Source organism: Harpia harpyja, chromosome 9 (genome assembly GCF_026419915.1).
Source record: "Harpia harpyja isolate bHarHar1 chromosome 9, bHarHar1 primary haplotype, whole genome shotgun sequence".
Lineage (NCBI taxonomy): Eukaryota > Metazoa > Chordata > Aves > Accipitriformes > Accipitridae > Harpia > Harpia harpyja.
The window spans coordinates 30878180-30900145 of record NC_068948.1 but is presented as its reverse complement, the minus strand read 5'-3'; the positions used below and the strand labels follow the sequence as shown (position 1 = coordinate 30900145).

Below are 21966 nucleotides of genomic sequence, written 5' to 3'. Positions count from 1 at the left end.
GTCTGAGTGTGATACAAGACACACGTGTCTGGTTCTGGGAAACATCCAGCTCTGATCCCTCCTTTTCCTGAAGGCACTTCGCAGCTCAGAAGCAGTCCCTCTCTCCATACCTGCATTGTCCTGCTTTCCAAATGGAAAATTCCTGGTTCAAAACATGCATTTTGGAAGACTGGAGCAGTTACTTTCTGTGCAGCATATGGATGCCTTTAGATTGAAGTGTCATGGGCGATCACCTAGAAGGCTGCTAGCTCTTTGCAACTTGAAAGTTTGGAACAAGCCATTGCTATACCATATATGACAGCAAAATCCTGTCATGTGAGATAAAACCCTGCAGCTTTCTGCTCCTTCCTTAAACACTGTAAGGTGGCACAGAGGACAAGCACAAAATATGAGGGGAAAGCAAGGCACAGTTCAAAGCTCAATTTCAAATTGTCTGTTTTGCCCCAGATCAATCCTGCAAGCTCGGGCTGGCAAAGGCAATGCTGTGGCATTACAATTTGTTCTTCTGGTCTTTCTAAGAGGTTGGTCTAAAAGAGTAAGTTAGGTTTTAGCCCATAAGTTTAGCTTCATAAAGGAACAGCAATGGGAGCTCCTGCTGCAGTGCATGGAAAGAGGGGAACCAAAGGATATAATTTCAAATTCTTGCTGTGAGGCTACAGCTTGTGAGGATGGCTGTTGCAGAAACTGGATGCTTCCAGAGCTTATATGATAATTAACTTCATACCTGGAATTAAGATAATAAGCAGAATACTTAGCCCATTGGGAGTGCACTGGCTCCTCCATTAAGTGCAATAAACAATACAATTACTCGATACCCATACCTCAGAGGGGAAAAAAAAGCCCTTCACACAATTAATAAAAGTTAGCAGCTGCCATTTTAACTTTCGCTAGCACAAGGCCCCCAAATTTACAGGACAAAAACTTGTGCCAACACATCAAGAATAAGGCAAATATGTGCAACAGTGCTTAACTTCCACGAACCCTGGCCATCTTCCAGGTAAGGGTGGCTTTTCCAAATGCTGCTCCATGACGATGGGCCAGTCACTAATGAAGGGACCACTCTCCAGAGTCATCTAGGAGCCAGCTGTTGCTTTAATGTGCATAAGTGAAACCTAGCCAGGACTGCACAATAGAGCTGATCACAGGTGGTTTGCATAGAGACCAGGGAGGGCTGATGTGGATAGTCCTGACTGCAGCTGTTCCCAGGCACAAATATTACTGCATCTGTGGTGGGACACAGCATGTACGTGAGCCAGCCTGGGCATGGCATGAGCCTGGACTTCAGGGCAGGGTGCCCTGTGCTTCCAGGGGGTGTTGGCTGGGCTTCCTCTCAGGTACCGTCAGTGTTCCTATGACTAATTTCTGTGGAGAACTTCAACCTGCATGTGAAAATAGAAATAAAAGCAAGCAGTGAGAGGATTTCACACTGAACTGTCTGCCTACTGTCTGGTTAACCTATGCATGCCGTAAGTTTAGACCTACCTGTTAGACACAACTCACTCTAAATGATTAGGCTCACCAAACCTGCAGGAAAAAGTCGTGGTGGGAGCAGATACCAACCAATGCAAAGGAAAAAAACCAGCTTTATTCTCACTGGCTCTCACAATACAGCCAAGGTCCATAATGGTAACTTCCAATGCATTAGTGGATTTTGCAGGATCTAGTTACACAACCCTTTCCTCCTCATGCAGTGAACCAGAACCTTTCCACTGAATTCATCAAATTCCCTTCCAAGTGTCCCACTCCTGGAAGGAACAAATTCCCACATCTGCAGGAGGAGAGGTGCTGTGCCTGACTGCACACTGAGAATCAGACTGGGTGCTGTGTTGTGCCCCTCACCGCGTCTTGCCCAATGTCAGCAAGAGCTACCTCAGGGAAAGGAGAACCTGCAGCTCCAAACATACGCACAGGGTGCCACAGCTCCTGAAGCAGGAAGACATTGTAAAATTAAAATCTGATTCCCTGCTTTGCCTTCTCCAAAACTAATGAACGATATTCTAAGCATTATCCTTTATGATGGAAGAACCAGGCACTAAGATGGCAAGTGATGGACAGGCAGCCTATGCATGCAGAGTATAATGGCACACAGCAACACTGCTGTACAGACAAGCCACCTGGGTGAGTCACTGCAGACTTTTGTATGCAATTTCCTTAGATCAACGTGCAGGCTTTAGCTGTGTGCCTCCCACATTCTTCCCAGATAAGTTTCCTCTGCACTCTTTGGACCTTCTTATCAGCCACATGATCCACCAGGCCTTACTTGCAGGATGTGAGCCAGACTGCCTGCTGATTCTCTTCCCGGAGAAGACATGACCCTGCCTGAGGGATGCAAAGCAGAGCGGTCAGCCACACATGTGGGAGTGCACCAAATCTGCTCCAAGGGTGGCAGCTCTGAAGGTGCATTTCCATAGCTTGCATTTACATAGTGTCACACTGGCAAAGAAAGGAGAGCGCTGGGGAATGACTAGCTCGGCAAGGTTGAGAAGAAGGCTCTGCTCCACCAGCCTTTCAGATACAGAGGTCGCGGGCTTGCAAGGGTCAGCAACCCCTCTTAATATTCACCAAAGTAGCAACAACAAAGGCAAGCTGGGGAAGGGGAAGCGTTCCTGTGGAGTCCCATCTTCACTCTGGATACCACTCTACAATGAAGTTATTTCAAACCGCCCATAGCTTAAGCTATGGCTTTCATCCCAATAGCAAAATTCCCGCTGAGCTCTGCCTGCAAAGGCACATCAAGCAGAGACGCTCAGATGACGTCTAACCTCACCCAGCTCGCTACAGCAGCCACCTTTCTCAGCCAGGCTGGTAATTTATATAACAGAAGAGAGTGTGTCAAATGCATAACATTTAATAAGACCAGAAGAAGGTCAGCAGCCCTGTCTGAGCAGCACTTTAAAAGCTCCCATCTGATATAAATGTTATCTTGGACATCAGCAGTGCTTGGTAAATAAAAAGAAAAGTTCCACCTTCCAAAGCAAATTATATGAATGATGCTTGGCTTTGATGATGTTTCCTAGGAGGCAACTCTCTCTTATTTTCCCTTCATACACCTGGGCATTAACCAGAAAGCCAAGGTCACTTATTGCTTTCTCATTCAAACAATCTGGATTATGTCTCCCTGAAATCATTACCACGTTGTGACAGCAGCTGGGAAGCCCAGTGAATGCACTTCCCTCTGCTGTTGTACAGCTGCCAGGAGCATGCCTGTGATCCGAGTAACAGAGCGGCCCAGCTACAGCCATGAGCAGCGCGTTGGGATGCAGTGGCAAACACAGCATCTGACTATCCCAACAAAATGATTGAATTCTTTCTTTCAGGTTTGTTGCTTTCATGATGCCCGAAGGTCTTCCAGGTCTTGACACCATGTAACACCTGCACTTTAAAGCGTGGGTGTCAACAAACCTATAGAGGACTGGCACCCAAGAGTGTTCCCTTCTTAAACCACGTTTCTCTAGAACCAAAGATGTGGCTGTCACTAGAACAGGTCACCTACCAGTTTTCTTCCCTTGGGTTTCCATCGTGCATTGAGTACTGGAGAGAGGGACATGGCCAGCCCTCCACAGCCTCAACCCATGCCAGACCTGATGGAAAGTAGTAGAGGGGGCAGCGGTCCTTCCCCCGCACCCTCTGCTCCACCATACCTCATGTCACCCATGTGGGCACTGCGTTAGCAGCCAGGTCTGGTCAGCAGCAAGCGCTTCGTATCACCCTCATGCCTTGCTGAGGCAGGCAGAGCTGTGAGAGCACATGAGGAGTTAAGCTTTTTCTTACAAAATGTGTAAAGATGTGGTCTGCACACTTGGTGAGCTGCAGCATTTGTGGGCCAAAACATTCTGCTGCATATTTCTGAAATTATTTGTCAGAAAAGAACGTCAATGACATAGAAAATGAGTTGCAGATGTAACCTTTTCAAGCATCAATAATAACTTAAGACATCTGAAACTAAATCTTAACTCACAAGTGACTACATCACACAGGGTAGTTTCTGAGGCAAGGGCTAGCAGATCAGATGCAGAACTGTAACAGATCCCAGCAATGGTGCCCGCCTCCAGCCCTCCCACTTAGCAAAGAACAATTAAATTCTTGCATTCGACAAAGCTGCTTCCCTTCCTGGGACCTTTTTTCCTGATTCCCAGGCTGCTCCTGGACCCAGTAGGCACTCTTGGGTGGGAAAAGAGGCTTCCAGACCAGGTCCAATAGCCAAGCCCCTCAGTGCACTGAAATTAGGATGGCCAGAGTGCTTTCTCTGAGGTCCAACATAAAGGCAAATGCACTTTGCAAGAACAACTCACGTTTTAATGCTTCCTCATTCACACGCACCCACCCCACTGCCACAGCAGCCAGTCCACACCCCAGACTCCTTGGGCTACGCGAGTATTGCTTCTCAGACACGCGAAGGATGAGGACCCCCACTAGAATGCACAGATGTGCACACTGCAGCAGTGCTACAGACAGCGAAGGACATTGGGGTGTTTCAGTATGTGCAGCAGTGTCCTCAGTTCTGCGCACCCGTGGCATGGGCACATCTGCAGCCTGCAGGAGCTTTCCTGCTGGCTCAAAGTCCGACGAAACCATCACTGCTATGGGTCTCCTGACATGGCCAGATGATAGCCTGTGCTGCCACCACACTGATATTTCTGTAATGAATATCACCACTGTATTCTCAGAGGCACATGCTTAAGGAATTTGACTACTTTAATACAATGGGCTCAAATTGCCAAAGAATGTTTGTGCATCAGTGTGAAATCAGAAATTCGGGGAGGGGGTGCTTTATCTGTCAAAGGCCAACATCAGGGGGCTGACAGAGCAGACAGTGGGAAGCTGGATTGCATTTGATACGCATCAGCCCATCAAACACAAACAGCCTTCAAAGTGCTGAGCCAGCCCCGTTACAGGCTGTAACAGCCCTGCCAGGGTCCGACCAGGAACGCTCCCTGTGAGCTGTGCTGGACTCGCGTGGGTCTCCTGGCATGATCTTGCACCATAAATCACAGAAAAAGGGATACTTCTTAACAGCTCAGATTAAGATAAAATGCCTTTATTGTCAGGCCAGCAGCTACCTGTGCCATCCCCTGGCCATGTGCTGCTTCCAAGCAGAGGGTGTGGGATGCCCTGCCCAGGGATGTGCCTGCCATGCAGATGGCAGACCTGCTGTAGCCAGGCGTGGATGGACTGGTGAGCTGGGAAGCAGCGTCCAGGCTGACCCCCACCCAGCCAGGCCAGCAACTGGGCCGGTGACCATCAGTTAATGACTGTTCAACAACAGCCTGCTCAGGATGGAGAGCAACAACACCCCAGGCCATGCCGTGGACTGCCAGCACATGCTGCCGGTCCATGAGGGAGGCCAACCCAAAACTGAGAACCTGCCAGGGTAAGCAGACATCAGCCAAGCATGGTGATCATCCCCATGGGCACCACTCCTGTGGCTGGCACCCAAGTTTGGCTCAGCAGAACTGGGGCCGGCTGGGGAGTGGCAAGCGTGCTCCCACTGCCTCACAACCATCCCTCTGCAGTCCCGCTGAAGAGTTACCAGTGCCTGAAAAGAGCTGAACTTAAATTATTCCAGGGGAAAAAAACCCCACAAAACCTTGCCTTCGGATTAATCCCCAGACCTCCACCCTGAAAAGACCCTTTCTGCAGCCCCCCACTGCCAAGCTCAGCCCTGGCACCCTGGGCCCTGGCCCTCCTGCACAGGCTGCCCTCGGGGCTTTTCCAAGGGATTGTGCAGCCCTCTGCAGAGCATGAACACAGCCAAGGGGAATAAATAACATAGCCCCAACATGTAAAAAATAGGCTTTTCTTACTAAGCAAAGACTCAAATAATAAGTGAAGGAAAAGGAAGGGAGGGAACATGCCTGAGCAACCCCTCCTAACCACCTCCAGCACGGCACAGCGTCACTCAGCCAAGCAGGGTGCATGGCAAATAATACCTGCTCTGCTGTCACCCCCACCCTGGCACCAAGACCCCACGCACCAGGGAATGCAGGGGAACAGATGGATTTTCCATGGGAAGGAGCTGCGACTGCTCCTTCCAGTCAAACATGTCAGCTCCGCAGAGCCATGTGTGCAAAACATTAAACCTGCTCCCTTTGCTAGGACAGCAGCGCCGGGAGAGGGATTTGGGGGATATTCGGAAGGAAATGCCCCTCAGCCTAGCACAAGGCGAAGAGGCAGTGATTCACAGGGGCCCATAGCTGGACCCTGGGCCCATCATTTCTACGTACGCAAACAACCAGGTTTTTCCTCTTCCAGGTGCTCCTTGTCAATGAGATGGAGCAATGGTAAAATATTAAATTGCATTGAAGCAGCAGTAATCTCCCAACACAATGGGCTGCCTTCACTAGGTCTTGTAAGCAAGAGCCTTGATAAGGTGTATCGAGCTTACAAGGCAAACACGTTTAGGAGGTTATTCATACACAGCGCAAGCCACTGGGGTTATTTCAGGCCGAAACCCGTGCAGAGCATTGTGCTAGATGCAGGGAGATCTCAGAGCTGAGGGTATCACCCATTAATTAGGGAAACTGGCAATTCCTAATCTCACTGCATCAAGAATAGGGAACCTTGAGGGTCCATGAATTGAGATAATTTGATTTAATTACAAATATAATACACGTCTCTATCTTTATTAACCTTGGAAATTTAAATAGTTTAAAACAGATGGAAAAGCAACCCCTGCCGCATTTGCTTACAGTGCTGCTGGGAGAGAAGGCCACAGCAGACATGGTATTTGTTTGTAAGGGATTTCAGGCTTAAATCATTGACCGTTTCCCCAATATCGCCACAGAGCCACCAGCTGAGCAGTTGAGGAGCACAGCACAAAGCCTGAGGCTCTGCCAGGCACATGCAGGGGCAGGGGCACTGCTGCAATCCAAATCCAGGATCTCCCAGCCCTGCCATGACATGGGGGGCCAAGATCTCCCTGACCCAAAATGCTCACGCCCCACACAGCCCTGCCACTCTGCTGGTCCTCCCTACGACTAGGCTGGCTTCTCTGGAGCTGCAGGAATGGCTCTCATACACGTGGGCCTGCCCATAAGCAGGGCAGTGAGCTTGCAGGAAATTATAGCTCATTCCTCGCTCTTTTCCCTAGGAAGGTGTCCTGGTTTCAGCTGGGATAGAGTTAACTGTCTTCCTAGTAGCTGGTACAGTGCTATGTTTTGAGTTCAGTATGCGAAGAATGTTGATAACACTGATGTCTTCAGTTGTTGCTCAGTAGTGTTTAGACTAATGTCAAGGATTTTTCAGCTTCTCATGCCCAGCCAGTGAGAAAGCTGGAGGGGCACAAGAAGTTGGCACAAAACACAGCCAGGGCACCTGACCCAAACTGGCCAACGGTGTATTCCATACCATGTGACATCCCATCTAGTATAGGAACGGGGAAGTGGGGAGGCAGGGATTCGCCACTCGGGGGACTGGCTGGGTGTCGGTCGGCGGGTGGTGAGCAATTGCACTGCGCATCATTTGTACATTCCAATCCTTTCATTATTGCTGTTGTCATTTTACTAGTGTTATCATTATTAGTTTCTTCTTTTCTGTTCTATTAAACCGTTCTTATCTCAACCCACGGGTTTTGCTTCTTTTCCCAATTTTCTCCCCCATCCCACTGGGGGGGGGGAGTGAGTGAGCGGCTGCGTGGTGTTTAGTTGCTGGCTGGGGTTAAACCACGACAGAAGGTTCAACCACGTATGTGCGTGGTGTTGCCTTGCATTTGCGAGAGGAGGTGCAATGCCAATGGGGCCAGGAGCCCGGTGAGGTCTGGAACACCTTCATTTCCTCTGAAAGAGAGGAACTATTTTCCATGGAAATTAACAAAATACTTCCATTAGCAGCAATGGGAAATAATTTGAAATTATATATCATAGCAAATGAAATTGCACACCAAAAAAAGCAGCCTTAGAAGAAGACTAGGTCTGCAAAGTCAGAAGGTAGGAGTTGCCAGAGCTGATGCTGCCAGCAGCCTCCAGCCTTCAGTGCTGCAGAGTCCTCATGCAGAAGTGCTGTCTCCAGCAGCTGGCAGGACATGCAAGTGGCCATCGTCGACAGGAGGGGTGCCCAACAGAGCACAGCTGCTTCTGTGTACAGGTATGCCGGGGTCCCATGCAGAATACCTGCTTTTATTCCTGAAGGGCAGGATTCACTTGACTTGGGCATGAGCTGCTCTGTGAAAGGCTTGGAGCCTACCACCAGGCATGTTACCTTGCAGGGAGACAGGCAGTCTTGTGCAACAGCAGCCTGAGAAAGGCACAGCATTATTACTGGCAGGCAGCAGGAACCTGAGACAATCTATCTCATGATTTTTCTGTGTTTCATCCCAAAACACATTTCTTTGGGCTGAGTGATACTCTGAGTTGCTTGGCAGACCAAGACTTGGCAGCACAAGCCACAGACTTCAGACCATTTAAAAATATAAATATTCTAATAAATAACCTAGAAGACCTTCCTAGTATGGGAGGGAGGCATTTTGGGGGATAGGTCTCTACAAAAGCAAAATATTTCCCGAGTAGGCTTTCCACTTGGAAACAAGAAGAACAAATAAGGTTGCAAAGCCTAAAACATTGCAAGAGGTGCAACTTGCACTGTGGACTTAGTGCATATGCCTCTCCAAAGCCTCTTGCTGATGCCAGAGTGTTGCAGAGCATGGTGCAGCTGGCCAGCATGCCAGCTGTGGCCGGGCGGCCACTCTCAGGTTGCCTTGGAGGCACAGCAGGTGCAGAGAGGGGTGCTGGGGGCACAGGGAGTGCAGGGCTAGCCTGCATGCGGGGGCTAACAGCCCAGCTCACCTCACCTTGTGCTCTCAGCAGAAGCTGAGAAGGAACACAGCTCTTCCATGCAAATGCATTGGATAGTCAATGCAAGGAAGAGCAGGGAGTTACTCAAGCAAAAGGGCAATCCCAGTGCAGGAATAAATGGACATAAGCTTGCCCAAGCACTCCTAGGTGGGGAGCAGGATTGGCGGCAGCAGGGAGGAGAGGACCCAAGCATCCTCCAGCAGGAACAGGGACACCAGCCTGGCTTGCCGCATTGTGCTTGCAGGCAACACTGAGGCCTGTGCGGGCAGGAGGCGGCGCAGGGAGCGGTGAGCCCCGCCAGCCCTGCTCTGCCAGGTGAACGTGCAGCATTGGACCGGCACCCTCACAACTCAGAGTCTGCCGGAGGTTCCATGGCCCGTTGCGAACGAACGAACTCCGCTTTGAGGCCCAGAGCAGCACGTGGATGTGAAGTGGCATGAAGGGATGCGTTGGTGCTGCGGCAGCCCTGGCCGGCAGTGCCAGGCTGCCCGCCTGGTGCCGTGCCACAGGTTATCTATCGCAGGAGTCCCACACGTGTTCACACCTTCAAGCATCCCCACACGCCGCATAATAACCACGCTGAGCATGTCCAGCTTTGTTGTTTTAGCCATACTGTAGAGGCGCTTATTTACTTGGGAATCATATGTTTTCTGCCCTGGTCCTCACTGTATTCAGAACAGTTACTTAGCTTCAATAAGCCCCTTGTTAAAGCCTTTTCCCTTCTGTAATCTCATCAAACTAACCAAAAGGAGTTTGTTCTGAAATAGAGTCCCATTTTGTAACCTGGCTGCCTATAGGAGATCTCCCCATGCGCACTCGGCCCCTCCACCACAAAAGGGGTCTGCTTGTCCTAGCGCGCTAACAAAACACTGCCGTCTGTTTGGGTTAGCCAGCAGGGGGTTAATGAAAAGCCCGGCCCTGGGGACTCCCACCTTATCTGCAATCATGAATTTATTGAAGAATGTGTTAATGTGCTGGATTTTATTCATCAGGGGTCAGGGCTTTTCAAATTCTTCCTCCCAGCTCCCCCTTTTTCCATCCCTCCCCAGCAAGCTCACAATGCTGTTTAAACAAAGGACTCCCAACACAAAGAGCAAATTTACACAGTAAAGTTTTCTTGCAAGCCCAGAGCAGAGTCTGGAAGAATTCCAGCTTTATAAAGAGAAAAGGGGGTTGGGGGAAGAAAGGGGGAAGGGAGAGAGGGGCATTTTGCAGAGGATAAAGGAAATTGAGAAAAGTTCCCACCTCCTGAAGCTCAGAACTGAATATTCTCTGCCAGTTAACCCTGATGCATTACAAACCCTTGAGGATGTTTCAGCAGGACATGAGCCCTCCTAACACCAAACTTTTCTTGAAAGAGGCTGAAATTAATGTTTTAACATCAAATTTAGGATGACATTTCAACAGCTTCTTTGTCTGTGGATTAATAACATTAGCCCCTAAAAGGACACAGCAAACATTAACCAGGGCTCACAGTTTTTCCCTTGTGCCAGTCTTACAGGTGGTGACATAAGTCTTACAGGTGGTGACATAAGCAAGATATAACAGGAAATAATGAGGCTAAGCGATGGCTTACAGGCCTTGCAGTGACTACGTGTCCAAGGCCAAGTGAGAACGTGAAGGAGCCTCTGTTCCCACCTCCCGCACCCCACCCCTGCGCCACGCACAGTCCCGGGACCGGAGGCCATCAGGGTCCTGCGAGGAGCTTCCCTGTGCACCACCCACCTGGGCTCTGCAGATGCACAAACCCACCGCTGTCTGCAAGTGCTAGAAAAAAGGTGGTGTCATTCCAACGCTGCCTGTACAGCTGGTAGGCTCTTTTCCCCTTCCATCACTTCGAACGTTATCCCCACTCGAGAGCTGGGGATAAAGGGTTGTTTGGTTGGTTGTTTTTATTTTTTTTTAACTAAAAGGTTAAGAACGCCCCCACTGCTCTGTCAATTTTAGTTGTGCTGGTCAGAGCTCTGGGAATTAGAGAACAGGGAGCAATCCTGTGCTAATTAACCAAAGATGACCTAAATGATTTTCTTCAGGTCTTGTCACCTCCACTTTCTGCACTATCATTAACAAGTTCTGGCAATGTCTCAGAAAGAAGGAGAGCTCAGAACAGGCATCACCTCTATTTCCACCTCTGCCCAGCAGGCACAGCGTACAGAGTTCACCTGAGCAAAGAGTTTTCAGACATTTTATAAGCAAAATGTATGTGATGTTATTGGCTGTAAAGCTAAAACTGCTGGGGAGGCTACAAACTCTGGTCACCAGGCAGGAAAGTAACTGCTTCAGGCATGTAACTTGGAGATTTTTGGAAATAATTAATATTAAAAGAAACCCATCATAATTCCATTTCCTAACAAGTTTCTCAGCCAAAAGGATATCATTGACCCAAATTTTCATTCTTGTGTTTATTTACTTTGGTTTGCAGGGAAAGCGATGCTTTCTGCCATACTCATAAAACCAGCAGCAGTCTGTAAGCAGCTAGCACAGACAACGACCTGGGAAAAGGGGGTTTTAATGACTCTGGAGTCACACACAGAAGCCCACAAACAGCAACGCAGCATGCATTTCTGTCCATCTTTGCTGCGTGCAGCTCTGCCCTGGCTCGGACACGCGTGTTGCTGCCATGGCCGCAGAGGTTCGGAGGGGAGGCAAGCAGCTTCTAACACCTCATGGCCAAACCCGTCCGAGAGCCATGCCAAGTGCACTGCCACGCTCACAGCCACCCTGCAGAAAAGCACACAGGCTGGCAATGCAGGGGCAGAGCTGCCCAGACTGCCACACGGCTTCTTGTCTTTCCGGCTGTTGGCACTGCCAGGTGGCTGCGGAGGGGCTGGGCAGATCTCGGCTCACGGGATCCAGCTGTGCTGCTGATGGATCCCTGACTGCTGAACATACAATACATATTTATAGGGTCTCCTCCGTGACAGGAATGCCAAAGCCTCGTGCAGAAAATAACTCAAAGGACATAATTAAATCAGTTAAATGGCTTGGGAAAAGAGACACGGCTACAGCCAGATTTCAACTCTCAGCACAGTCTCAGGGCACAGGGAACAACAATTAGGAGAGCAAGAACTATAAAAGCTCTCTGACCAACTACTTGCTCTTCTTTAGTTAATAAACTTAATCCCTGCTTAACACTGACACAGACCAGAACAGAGCCTCTGAGCACAGAGCACCGGGATGAAGGCAAGCGTTTGGGGTAAGCAAGCACCATGCCAGCATCACCAGAGGTCACGAACATTACCAGACAAGTAAAGCCAGCACAAAGAGTAGGAAATCAAAGATCAGTCAGTTTATTTTCATCTGTTAACATGATGCACAGTGAACAGCGAGCTCCTGCTGGCTTTCTGGAGCCAGGAGCTTGGAGAGGAGCATTGCTGGTGCAGGAGGGGCAGCTCCGGCTGCTGGCAGCAGCAAGAGGAGCCTTTGCACAGAAGATCTGGCTGTCGAGAAACAGCCATTGCGTCCCAAGAAGCCACATGAATCCAACTATTAACAGAGCTCATAGCCAGTTTTAGTGGAGCAACTAAAGCAGTAAAAGGAGCAGTGCTGCGTTACACAGGCCGGGGGGGGAGGCTTTGGGGAGCTGCCCTACAGCCACTGCTCTCGCTGCCCAGCCGCCTGCCAGGCAGCACCGAGATGGCTCCAGCCACGGCAGCGCTGCAGGAAGGTCCGTCCCCTCCAGACAAGCTCCAGAGCCACAGGTGACAAGAGGAGAAAAAGAAATGCTGCAGCAGAGAGAGGGCACACTGAGGCGAGCAGGACGGCCCAGAGAATCCCAAGACAATGTTTGGGCAAAGTGGCTGAGACTAAAGCTGCACTGAATGTCTGATACCCAGCAGCGGAGAGGGTCCTAACGCTCTCAACATACGGGGGTCACCATCCCACAAGTGTCTCTGCGGAGGGGCTGGAGAGAGGTTGGGAGCCATCAGTGGCAATGAGGAACACCAGAAGCTCCCTGCCACCAAACTGGGCACGAGTCCCACAGGGGAACTGGCGGCTGTACAGGGAGAGGGGAGGGTCTCATCTTCTGTGGGTTTCCGCTGCAAAGAAGGAACTGCACAGGTGCCAGGAACGCTGCCTCTATTTCTCTCTCAGGATCAAAAAGAAGTCCAAACTTAAAAAAACACTGATACTGAAAAAGTCATTTCAATGGTTTTGAGTTGAAAGTTGGGGAAAAACATGCACACTACTTACACAGCAAGGAGCAAAAAGCTGTGAAAATAGATTTACTTCTCAGAAGGGTTGCATACAGAAAAAAGTAAGCAAGTTACTTATTTTTAAAGGTAGAGTTACAAAGTATCTAGCATATAATTACCAGATTTAACGAGAATGTTTCAAAACAAAACAGCTTTTTACAGGCAAAGTTAACAAATTTCTGTCTGCTCCCTCTATACCCAGCCACCACAACGAGAGGTGAGCTCACATCTTTAAAGCAGATTACACTTCTCTTTCATACATTGCTTCATCCCTTCAACAATATTAAAAGCATGGTTTGAAAATTAAGCAAAGCTTTCACCCTCAACAGACTTGAAATGGCTCTCAAAACAGTTTCATTTTTCCATTTGTGCTTTCAATGTTACAAAACAATGTAGAGATGGAATACAATGTCATGGTACTTCGTTTATGTTTTGATGCATTACCTATGAGTTACTAGATACCTAATTCAGCATACAGAAATGCTGGTGAGATGTGGGCACACTGGCTGTGCAGGAGACGCAGTGGCCCATCCTGCTACGCTGCACACCAGAAGGCAGAGTGCTGTGCTGCAAGCGCTCTACAGCCTTCTGCACCCCAGCGTGTGCTGAACCCATGGAGACAAATACGTGAGGCTGAGCACCACTTCTGTGTTGCCTGTGAGTATGAAAGATAGGGAAGGTTGTTTCTTCAGTTAAAAAATGACGTGTTTGAACATTGCCTGGGCTATTGCGCTTTTTTTTTTTGCTTTGGAAAATACCATACGACATTTCTCCTGAAGGACTCCTTGGAAAACTCGCAGGAATGTGAAAGGATTAAGAGTTTGAAATTGGAATGACAGAGATGAAGGGATTTTTAAGAATTTTGGTAAGAGCTCTAGGCTGTTTACTTTTTATTCACAGAATTCAGCTCAAAAATCTTGCCAGAAGTGCTGTGGAAGATCCAGCACTCAAGCTTACAAGGCCGGAAGGAACCTCCTCTTGTACCAGGGATCCCCCAAACCTGGGGAGGAGCCTCCTCAAAATTCAGCTGCTGCTCCTGGGGAGGTTAATCTTTCCTCATCAAGCCCCATTTACTGCAGATGGGGTAGCTCAGCAAACCTCATGGATTTGCTGTCTGTTCTATCAGAGAAGTGCCTTCAGCTAAAAAGACATTTCTGATCGCCCCGGTTAGTTCCAACCTTCACGATCTCCGTGTCCATCACCGTCTGAACCAGGAGTGAGGGGCTGTATCTGGCTGCGGGGCTGCACCACGAGCTCCCAGGGACCCGCACCACCAGGCGCCAGAGCAGAAGGTCACCCTACTGCAGGCAGAGAGGAATCTGCAAAGCCCAGGAGTGCCAGGAACAAACTGCATCCCCACACCTTCCTGTAGTCATCCAGCTCGGCGTGACAGCCCTATCAGCGAGGGAAGCCAGTTGTTAGTGACGGTTTCCCCAGATCATGGGCAAAATTTGTACCGGTCAGCACGAGGCCCAGGGTTTACCTGTATGTGAATAGTATCGTTTGACTTCTTTACATCTTAGCAGAAAAAGGACTTACTACAAAAATTAACAAACATGGTATGAAATATACAATAGCCACCATTAACATCATATTTATTGTTATTTAGTTGCTCAGTAAAACATATACAGATATGTACAATATGCATGAATACAGAAGACTGCACTTTACATATTTAAAAAAAAGAAAGAAAAATAACACTCAATTTCATGAGCTATTGTCACAGTCTTCCAACCAAGCATTTAAGAAATGAATTTAACAAGAATCAAAAAAAAAAAAAAGAAAAAAAAAAGAAAAAAGATTACAGGATTGCCTAACACACAGCAGAGTCAAGTTTTCATATTTTACATGTGCAATAACATTTTTCAGAAGAGTTTGCTATGCAGTACGGATTACCAGTGTTTTGAGGGTTTTTTTCTTTTCCATGAACCAAATTTAGTACAAAGTAATAACATCCTTTTGCTTAAGGCTGTTTTAAAGCTGTAATATTCTTGGGTAGTGAATAGTGATAAAGTTATAACTGCCGGAAATCACAGCCTGCAGTTTCATCAGTCAGAATCTATGAGCGGATGGACTCAAACCAACAATTTTAATAGAGAATTTCTAAGACAAAATTAGACTATTTCCTCCATTAGCCTTAAGCAATAAAGGAGAAACAATTCTATAAAAATGGGTTATGCTCTTACACACCATCCATTGAACAGCTGTGAATCTAGTAGTTGAGAAAACCTTACACTGCACCTTAACAAAAATAATCAAAATTTACCAGTTTTGTTTCTGTCTGCGTTTCCCCCCTACCCACCTCCTCCCACCCTCCCAGCAGCCGATGCGTTCTGCTGACCTGTGCTCACCATACCCCTTCCTCCTTAGGAAAGGTGTGAACATTTTGCCTTACTGTTGGTGCCTGGAAGCCTGATACCGATTCCTGGTTTGGGAAGGCCAGCCAGTCTCAGAATGACCACGTAGACATCCAGTATCTGAAACAGTTCCCTAAATGACCTAGATGACATAAATCTGATGCTCATTCCCTTCCACCCTAACCACACAATGAAATCCTTACCTATTTGATGAAAAGTCACCATAACTAAATGAAAATGAGTCTAAACCCTCTCTCACTGATGCTCTAACAACCGAGCTAGAATAGCAGAGAACTAGTGACCCTAGGAAAAAGTGATCTGGAGAAAATTCACAAGAGTATTTAATAAATAAGGCTTGTTCCTTCCTTTTTTTGGCAAAGAGGTATTCTATCACTCCTCCCAATTTAAATGCAAGAGAGATTTTGCTCAGTTTGCTAGTACATTTCGACTTACAGACTAAAAGTGCAGAGCTTCTTTTAACAAATACCAAAGGAGTCAGCGAGCTGGGTCAGGAGGTTACTGATGCCCAGGCTCCCCCTTATCCCGCACCTGGGCATGGGGCCGCATGGGAGAACGAAAACACCGGGCAAGGGAGGGAGAAGTCTCCACAACAAATGCAAAGCTGCATTTTAGCTGTTGTTCACTGTACAAAGCAAAGACTATGCATATCTCAATGGCACATTTACCGCAGGTCTTTGACTTCTTGTACAAGGTCCCCCCTGTCTGGAAGCCCTGTAGGACAAGCAGGTGCAAGTTTACATTATTCTGGCTTTACCCAGTCATTTGGGGAACATGTAGCTCATAAAATTTCACCCTGTTGCACTGGCTCATCCTCCGAAGGAAGCAAGCTTCAAGCCCTGCAGCTCAGCAACGAGGGCTGCAAGCAGAGGTCAGACCTCGGGTACAGGTCAGCTCTGCCACCGATGTGCCTTTGACCCAGCTCGGGTTGACACTGTCTGTGCCTATTGCCCTCTCCACAAAAAAGTGCAACTTACCTCTTGCACAACAGGCTTTTACCTACAGCTCTCAAACATGCTTCAGTTGGAAGTCTTATTATTCAGAAAATTAAATCATTTCAATTCTTACCATGTAGGACTATGCTGATATTTTATATATGCTAAAAAAAACCCACCCCAGTGCATTCAGTGTCAAATTAATGGAGAAAAGAAGTACAATGAAATTACTGCAGGCAACACAAGCTTTGTGACAAAGCTCTATCCTTCTGCATATGCTGTCAGTACTAAATACACCAGGTCATGAGCATGAAGTGATGCATGTCCTGGTCAGTAATATGTACCATTTCTGTTCCGTTTTTTGGCAAAAAGCAAAGAAACATAAAAGCCCAGGTTGGTCCTGGCATTGCTAACAGCTGCCCCGAGTAGCACTCACAATGTCTCCTTTTGCTCAAGTGATAATGTCACTTAAATTAAGCAAGATCACATGGATAGGAGGTTAGAAAAAGGAATGCATGTGACCATATTATTCAGAAAAATGGACAATAAGGCCCAGAAGACAGTCAACCACTGTTTTTAGCTCCTCGCTGTCTGAAACTCCCATCCTCCCACTGCATCCACCTCACGGGTGCAGCGGTGCCAGCCATGCAGGAGCAGACCCAGTGGCAGCCCCGTGCCACAGCTCCCACACTTCCATGCTGTACAGCTTGGCAGCTGAAGACATGTCCCCTGCCTTCAGTATAGCCCGTCCTCCTCATTTCATAGGATTTAAAACTGTTAGGATTCCACTGGTTTTTAAGGAATTGCTTCTATTTTGTATTTCTATGAGCAAGTGAAAAAGCAAGTCTCAAGTGGATGAGAACAACTCCAGGAAAGAAGCACAAGCTGTAGAGAGCAAACCAGAAGAAAAAGGCGGGGGAAACTGAGTCGCCACATTTCTACTTAAAGGAGGATTTCTCTTTAAAAGCAATCTGAAATGTTTGATGCAGCATTCACTGAAAGGTCTCTTCCTGGTAGCACAGGGTGTGCATCCCTGACCTCAGGAAGCCTGAAAAACCTGTTCTCTTGAATGCGGCAGGAAAAACTAAAAACAAAGAAGTAAGCCACTGGGGCTGCACTCCAGTACAGGAATGCCACCAGACCATGAACTCTTCCTAAATTTTCAGCTGGAAGTGCTGAAATGTGGTATCATATGTCTGGGCATGCGTTTTGGGGGGTTACTCCAAGACCCACCCAGCTGGAACAGGTACGAGCTGCCAGGTCAGGGTGGGAGCAGCGGACAGAACCCACCATGGCAGCTCTCACCCCCGCTCTGGCAGGCACAGAACCCCCCCCAGCTCAGCAGCCCCCAAGTGCTTTGCTAGACAGGATTTAAAGTTAAACACATATTTGGGTGCACTGGGACTTAAGAAATGACAGGCAAAGAAAGAGGCATCTTCCGGAGTGGGGGGCTGACAATTATTATTCTACCAGGAGATACTTTACTGGGGATGGTGGTGTTTTATTGCAGGTACAGGGGAGAGCTCTGAGCTTTTGGCAGCACACACACCTACAGAAGGTACAAAACATCCCATCCTTTTGTTCCAAACCAAGCAGGTGTGAGGCAGCTCCACAGCCAATTGCTCCGGGATGGGCAAAAATCCTCATCCTCATGGCAGCTCCAGCTTCTATAAAAAGTAAAATAATATTGAAAATCAAGGTTCAAAACTATCCAAATTTATCCAAAGTCAAGTCACTGACCAGACCCATAAGAGGAAATCAATCCATGCACGGTTAATAAGAGCACATTCAACTAACATTTCCAAACACTGTGAGTCTCTCTGAAGCCACGTAAGACCGAGGGTGAGGATTTCAGACCACCCAGTGCCACTGCCATTTTAGGCAGAATTTCCTCTCCATTGGTGTCTACCAAGAACGTTACTTCAAAATAATTAAAGGCCCAGCACAATCATCGAAGATAAAATACAAAGCAGTCTTCAAACTCCGTCCCTTGAGGAGAGACACATTTTGCAAATTCATGACAGAAGTAATAAATAACCCTAGAGAGGCCAACCTTTATATCACAGCTAAAACCTAAATCTCCAGTGATGTTATTAAGCTTCAGGGAGCAGAGGAAAGCAAGCTGGCCTGAGTGGAGTGGGACAGCTCACACTCCTGTACACAGAGGATACACAAATAATGGACAGCATTACGTAAAACCACAGGAGTGTCGGATCATCGTGTCAGTTGTGTTTTTTATCTGGTTTGCTTCCAACCTTCTTCTTGAATGAGTATTATCTATCACGAGCAGGAAAGTATGGTTTTCCTTTTATTGTGTGCATCCACTAACGCTGTTCTTCAGTGCATGGCAAAAATGGGGCCTCAAATGAGTTTGGGGGAGTCTAACATGGGGTGTCCCTGCCCTGGCAGATTAGGAAACACTGACCCTGGGCGTACAGCCCCCCGCATCCCCTTGCTTGGGCTGTCCCCCGACCGCTGCCACTGCACAGGGACAGCCATGGCGGGAGCTGGGGTGCTCCGCAGACAAGCACACAGGGTGCTGGACCCTGCTTCCAATCGACAGCGTCTTCCTTCAGCTAAAAATAGGTGAAAAATGGGCAGGGTGCAGCAGTGCTGCCTGGCAGGGCTTTGGGGACACCAGCCACAGCTGGCGATGGACCCAGCCCCAGCCCCGCTGCGGGCGCCGGCTCCTGTGCTGGGACACCGTGCTGCGGGACAACGCACGTGGGAGGCGCGCAGTAGCTCGGGGGGATTTTTTTCTCCAGCTGTGATAAAGTGGGAACTGTGGGACCATCACCAGGACCAGGAGGCTACGGCCACGCTGGGGAGCACCCCCCACTCCTCCTCGCAAGCAGGGAGGGAGCCTGGGTGTTCGGCAAAGGAGATAATGACTCTTAATTATTAAGTAAACTTCCTGTTAGACTTACACAGAAAAACTTCTCTATACCTTCCCCAGCTGTGTCTGAACCAGCCCGTTCATGACAGAGCTCCATCTCTGGGCTTTACCAGGGTAAATACAGGAACGAGCGTCCTCGCCTCACAGGGGGAGGCGGAGAGCAAACGAGGCTGAACGTTATTAGTAACAGAACATCATTTTCTCAGGGCAGGCTCGTTGCCTGAATATTCAACAGAGCATTAACTGTTTGGTTTGTATGTGACTGGCAAAAGCTGGGTGTCAATATAATATATAATATAATGATGACCATTTCACTTTAACCGGCGTTTATTCCTGAACTGCTGTTCTTCAGGATCACCATTGTAATAAACACTGAACAAAGCAAAACAAAAAAGGAAAAACAAAGCAAATAAGGAAGAAAAGGAGGAGGAGGAGGATCTTTGTCTTATTATGACATACGTGACTTGGACATATGCTGAGATGAAAAAGGAAAAGGCCTCATCTATAAATGTATGCCAAGGTTACAGAATAATGGGAAAAAGTGGTCTAGCAGGAAAATCTTAAGCAAAAGTGTGCTAACTGCAGAAGGGTTAACACTGGTAACATACTGTGGCAGAAGATTAAAAAAAAGTTGAGGTTTACTTTAAATTAACCCTTTCCAGTCCATATGCCACTAAGCAGGTACCAACCTAGAAAAATAGTCCACCTAGCAGTAGCGGCCTTTGAAATTAAAAAGAGAAAAAAAATAATTTCTTTTGTTCAAGTCAGGGCAGCCACAAAAGTCCCAAATCTGTTGGAGATGTCCGAGTGCAGGGACCTCCACGTCGGCACCGCAGTCCGGCCCTTCGTCTCGCCCACGTCGTCCGTGCAGTGGACCGAGAGGCACTGCAGGTGGCTGCCAGTCTGCGCCGTGGCCGAGGTCTTGCTCGGAGGAAGGTCGTGGGCTGGAAAGGGTTCACAGAGAGAGCGTTAGGAGAACCATGCAATGCAACCCCATCACCTCACACAACCGGCAAGCGGGGAGCAGGCATGGCCCCAGTCTCTGCACCCGCCTCTGCCCTGCGGGCCCGCGCCCCAGCTCCTGCACCCGTGGCGTCCCCCGGTGTCCCCACCACTGGTACAGCTCCCTCTTCCCACCCCACAGCGAGCCTCTCTGTCTGCCTTTTCACCGTGCCAGAGGAACCCCAAAAATATTCTCTTTCACATGCACTTGGTTTAAAGTAAATCAGCAATGCTGGGGATGTATACACGACTGATTATGTATGTCCTGGACTGCAGCACAACTGGGAGTTCTCACTCCCCATGCACCCTCCGCTATTTGAAATCGATCCTGAAACCTCCCCAAGCAGGAAACCAGCCCCAAACCCTCCGTGTCCTCCAGGTCATTCCGACCACTGGTCTACAGGCAAAGGCCTCCCTGTTCACCTCTTTTAATGGAGCACCATGTAACATTTTTCTTGTAATTTCTTCATTTTAGGACTTTGCATGATCTTTAGCCACCATTAGTTTCTGTTAACCACAGAAATTAAAGAGTCTAACCGAAACACCCTAAATGATGTCCCAGGCCTTTTTCCTCTGGATTTTACAGTTAATATGAAGAGTAGCTAAAATTGTTCCTTCCAAAGTATACTGCCATGTATTCATGACTCGTTCCCACTGTCACTCCATTATTGTGCCTTGCTTCCATTCTTAATACTCTCAAGTAATCTTCTCTGTTGCAAACATATTTTTCTCATCTTCAAAATTTGCCTTGGTGCATGTGCCCTCTCCCTGCCCGGCACAGCCACTGACATCTTTCTTTCATCACCTTCTTCCTCTCTGAAATCAAGCACTTCTTTAGTTCTTCTCCACTGCTCTTAGTCAAATCATCAAAAAAAACCTAAAGACAAAACCCCCCAAACTTCATCCCTCACCTTGTAAATCCTCAACGTCCTCAACAGCCCCTCCACAGGGTCCTTCTCAGACCCTCTGAAAGAGCAAGGCAGCAACTGGCGCCCACCCTGGCTGGGGCTGGCCAGCCCGGCGGCCAGCACAGGCTGGGGCTTGCTCCCCCCCATCCCCAGGCGGAGCCAGCCTGCCAGCCCTGGACACAGAAAACCCCCTCAGAGCTAATGCACCCCCAGGAACACCCATGAATGTCACTGCTTCTGCCAGGGAGGATGCCTGAGCTGATGCAGACAGCCCCCCCAGCACTGGAAGGAGAGCTTTTTGTGCGATAAAACCAGTGAGTAAATAGAAGAACAATGCAAGACAAGACAAAAAAGCCAACATCATCTTGACAGGCAGCCTGCATTTCCTCTCATCCACCATTTTGTTCACATTCACCCAGAGCACAAGAGGTAAGAGCAGACCCGCTACAGCACTAGCAAATGCAGGGACTGCAATTTCTCTGATAGACCCTGAGAGTTCCCATCACACAGGGCTGAGGGCGATGCTGGAGCATGCCAAAAATGCCAGAAAATGTCTGTGAATGTTTAACCTCCTTAAGACCTTTCTTCACATCATCTTATGTTCCACAAAGCCAAGCAGTGCGGGTTTACCACACTGCATGGAGCAAGTTGTATTTGTTTCACTTAACCAGCCACTACATCAGATACAAAACAGGAACTGAAGAGCTTGTAACACAATCACAGTGCTATTAAAAAATAATCTTAAACCAGACTGGAAGTCCCTGGTTTAAACTGGAAAATGCTTTTAATGCTTGATTATAGGATGTCAGAGATGCTCGTATTCAAAACAGTATCATAACACCATACAGAGAAACTAGTTAGAACA

General features: G+C 48.2%; 1 protein-coding gene across 2 annotated transcripts in view; it reads right to left on the bottom strand.

Moving 5' to 3' along the window:
• MN1 (MN1 proto-oncogene, transcriptional regulator) overlaps positions 1–21966 on the bottom strand; it is a 118228-nt gene that overhangs the window by 60985 nt on the left and 35277 nt on the right. Inside the window, exon 2 of one of the 2 annotated variants that reach the window (XM_052796233.1) lies at positions 12999–20135. The exons of the other annotated variant lie outside the window; for it this stretch is intronic. Within the exon in view, the coding sequence (XP_052652193.1) occupies positions 19951–20135 (185 nt within the window). The 3' untranslated portion in view covers positions 12999–19950. Of the gene's footprint in view, positions 1–12998; positions 20136–21966 lie in introns of those variants that run through there. 2 annotated transcript variants of the gene reach the window in all.